Source organism: Pyxicephalus adspersus, chromosome 7 (assembly GCF_032062135.1).
Source record: "Pyxicephalus adspersus chromosome 7, UCB_Pads_2.0, whole genome shotgun sequence".
Taxonomy (NCBI): domain Eukaryota; kingdom Metazoa; phylum Chordata; class Amphibia; order Anura; family Pyxicephalidae; genus Pyxicephalus; species Pyxicephalus adspersus.
In genome coordinates, this window is record NC_092864.1 from 25552275 (window position 1) to 25555211 (window position 2937).

The 2937-nt window shown below is 50.5% G+C and overlaps 1 protein-coding gene across 1 annotated transcript in view; it reads left to right on the top strand.

The window, feature by feature from the left end:
• Positions 1-2937, top strand: part of ITGB5 (integrin subunit beta 5) — a gene marked incomplete in the record, with an annotated part of 23244 nt that overhangs the window by 4069 nt on the left and 16238 nt on the right. Inside the window, 2 exon segments of the mRNA XM_072417895.1 lie at positions 1-134; positions 736-985. Coding sequence (XP_072273996.1) covers positions 1-134; positions 736-985 — 384 coding nt within the window.

The window sequence follows — 2937 nt, forward strand, 5'->3', positions numbered from 1 at the left end:
CGAGTTCATCGAGGGACCCAAAAGTGGTGTCAATGTGACAAGAAAGCTCCCACTCAGCAGCAAGGGCTCTGGATCCACCCAATCCGACATCATCCAGGTGACCCCGCAGAGCCTTTCCTTGTCCCTGCGGCCAGGTCAGTGACCCCACCGGGTACAGACACTGCACACACAACTCACACAGGGATGGTAGGGACCCCTCATGATGGCCACAGCAGGGTACAGACTCAGGAACCCAGCACAGGGATGGTGGAAACCCCTCATGATGGACACAGCAGGGGGTACAGACCCAGGAACCCAGCAAATGGATGGTGGGAGCCCCTCATGGTGGGCAAAAGAGGTTACAGACCCAGGAACCCAGCATATAGATGGTGGGGGACCTCCCATAATAGGCACAGTGGGGTACAGACCCAGGAACCCAGCACAGAGATGGTGGGAACCCCTCATGATGGGCACAGCAGGGGGTACAGACCCAGGAACAGAAAATAATTGGTGGGAGCCTCTCATGGTGGGCAAAGGGAGGTGCAGACCCAAGAACCCAGCATATGGATGGTGGGGACCCCTCATGATAGGCACAGTGGGGTACAGACCCAGGAACCCAGCACATAGATGGTGGGAACCCTTGATAATGGACACAGTTGGGGTACAGACCCAGGAAACCAGCACAGGGATGGTGGGAGCCCCTCATGATAGGCACAGACCCCTCTTTCTAATGATGACCCTCTCGTCCTCCTCCAGGTGCGGCAGCCTCCTTCAAGATGCAGGTGCGGCAAGTAGAGGATTATCCGGTGGATCTCTATTATCTGATGGATTTGTCTCTATCCATGAAGGACGATTTGGATAACATCCGAAATTTGGGGACGCGGTTGGCTGCCGAGATGGCGAAACTCACCAGTAATTTCCGGCTGGGATTCGGCACTTTTGTGGATAAGAACGTCTCCCCATTCTCCTATACAGCCCCCAAATATCAGAACAACCCCTGCACTGGGTGAGTGGAAGCCTCCAGGGTGCCTGGCAGATGTCACTGGAACACATTGTATGTCTGGGGGACCCAACCAGTGATAATTGGGGGTTGGGGGGTTCTTATGGGAAGTGAGGGAAGGGGGACTGCCAGCAGAAAAATGGATTTGGAGTTCCCTAGGTGGAATATGATGTCAGTGTTTGGGTCTGGAGTTCTGCTTTTTCTGCATTCTATTATCCCTAGGAAGTGGGTGTAGCCAAGCTGATCTATAAATAAATTGATCATTAAATCTGTAAACTTAGTAGAGACTTGGTCATAAAATTATTGCTCACCCATCTGACCCTGCAAGGCCAGCACCTGTGCATGGTGTCACGAGGCGTTCCGTCTGCCTTGGTTGTGTCACCGGGTTTCTGCCGCAAGAAATCTGTAAATCATTCAGAGAAACGACTTGCAGAGCAATAAAACGATTAGGGGGGGGGGCGGCTGATAATGATTTAAGATGTACAGATTTCTTACATATTGAGAAGACTTTAGTGAGTGGTCGCCCCACTTCCTCCCCTCACCATCCCGCAGTGACCACAGACCTGAGTCTCACAGAACCTTAGCATTGTGAAAAAAGATGAATGCTAACTCTGTGTAGTTTCACATCCACCCCGGTTTCTGCACACAGACATTCTGCAGATTTTTTTACAGCCTTCAAAGTTCATTCACCTCATTAGTAATGTTAGTTGTAGGCAGAGCCTAGCGGGTGAATTTTCTTCCTGCAGTTTGTGATCTCTGGTGGTGACAGCAGTGTAGTGCAGAATGATAAAGACCACTGAATCCAGCAGGTAAAATAATTTCCCCCTAATGGTCTCACCCATGGAAATGCAAACCTTATTCCAATCAGTCTGCAGAGTTTGGGTGACTCTGCCCACCCTGGGGTGTCCCAGCTTCTCTTCTTATGGAGACCCCTCATAATGGGCATAGCAGGGGGTACAGACTCAGAAACCCAGCACAGAGATGATGGGAGCCCCTCATATTCAGAACAGCAGGGGCTACAGTACCAGGAACTCTGCACAGGGATGATGGGATCCCCTCCAAATGGGCACAGCACGTGTACAGTCCCAGGAACACTACACAAAGATGGTTAGAATTCCTCATTATGGGCACCACAGATGTACAGCTCAAGAATTTCACCAGTGGAACCCCTGACAAGCAGAAGATTTCCCCGGAGCCCTCTGGGTATTTGGCTGGGCGATGTTTTGCTGACAATAATTAAAAGGTTGGCACATCTCTGTGATTATTTCTCTTTGATCGGGACAAGTCCTGGCCGGGCACAGCATTGGCATGAAGGAATTTGGCTGCAGTGTTGGATTGGAGGGGTGTTGGGCGTGTTGGTGCATAGGATTCTCTGTGATTCAGAGTGCCGAATGTGATTGTCGCTGTTTATGAGATCTCAGCCTGCCCCGACTTGTCACCCCCCGGGGTATGGGGGGGGGGTATTTGTCTCCTCTGCTCTGTCTGTTGCTGGATTCAGCTTTGTTTTCCCGGGGCCTCTCAGCTTGGTTGTGTTATCACTTATATACCCATATTGTACATCGGTGGGAAGGTTTTATCATTATAAAATAAATGTTCAGTTTTAGGGGGTATTTTAGTGTTAGGCAGTAGGTGTGGGGGGTTATTAGAAGGGTAAGATATGGGGGTAGATAAAGGATAAAAAGTAATCCCAATAATTACATTTTAAATTGGCGGGGAGGGGGGCGCAGTGAGTGTTGCATTGCACAGTGCTGACAGTCCAGTGACTTGGCAGGCGGAGGTGGGGGGTAATGCAGAGCAGCTGTCTGCAGCTGGGTCGATGGTTCTTATAGGAACTTTGGCGTCCAATATTTGCAGTCAGCGCAGTTTTTCCTTTTCCACATTTGCTGCGCGGTTGCTGATTGCTCGCAGATTGTGTGATGATGGTGAATCTTCACCAGATCTCATCCTGCACCCGGTGG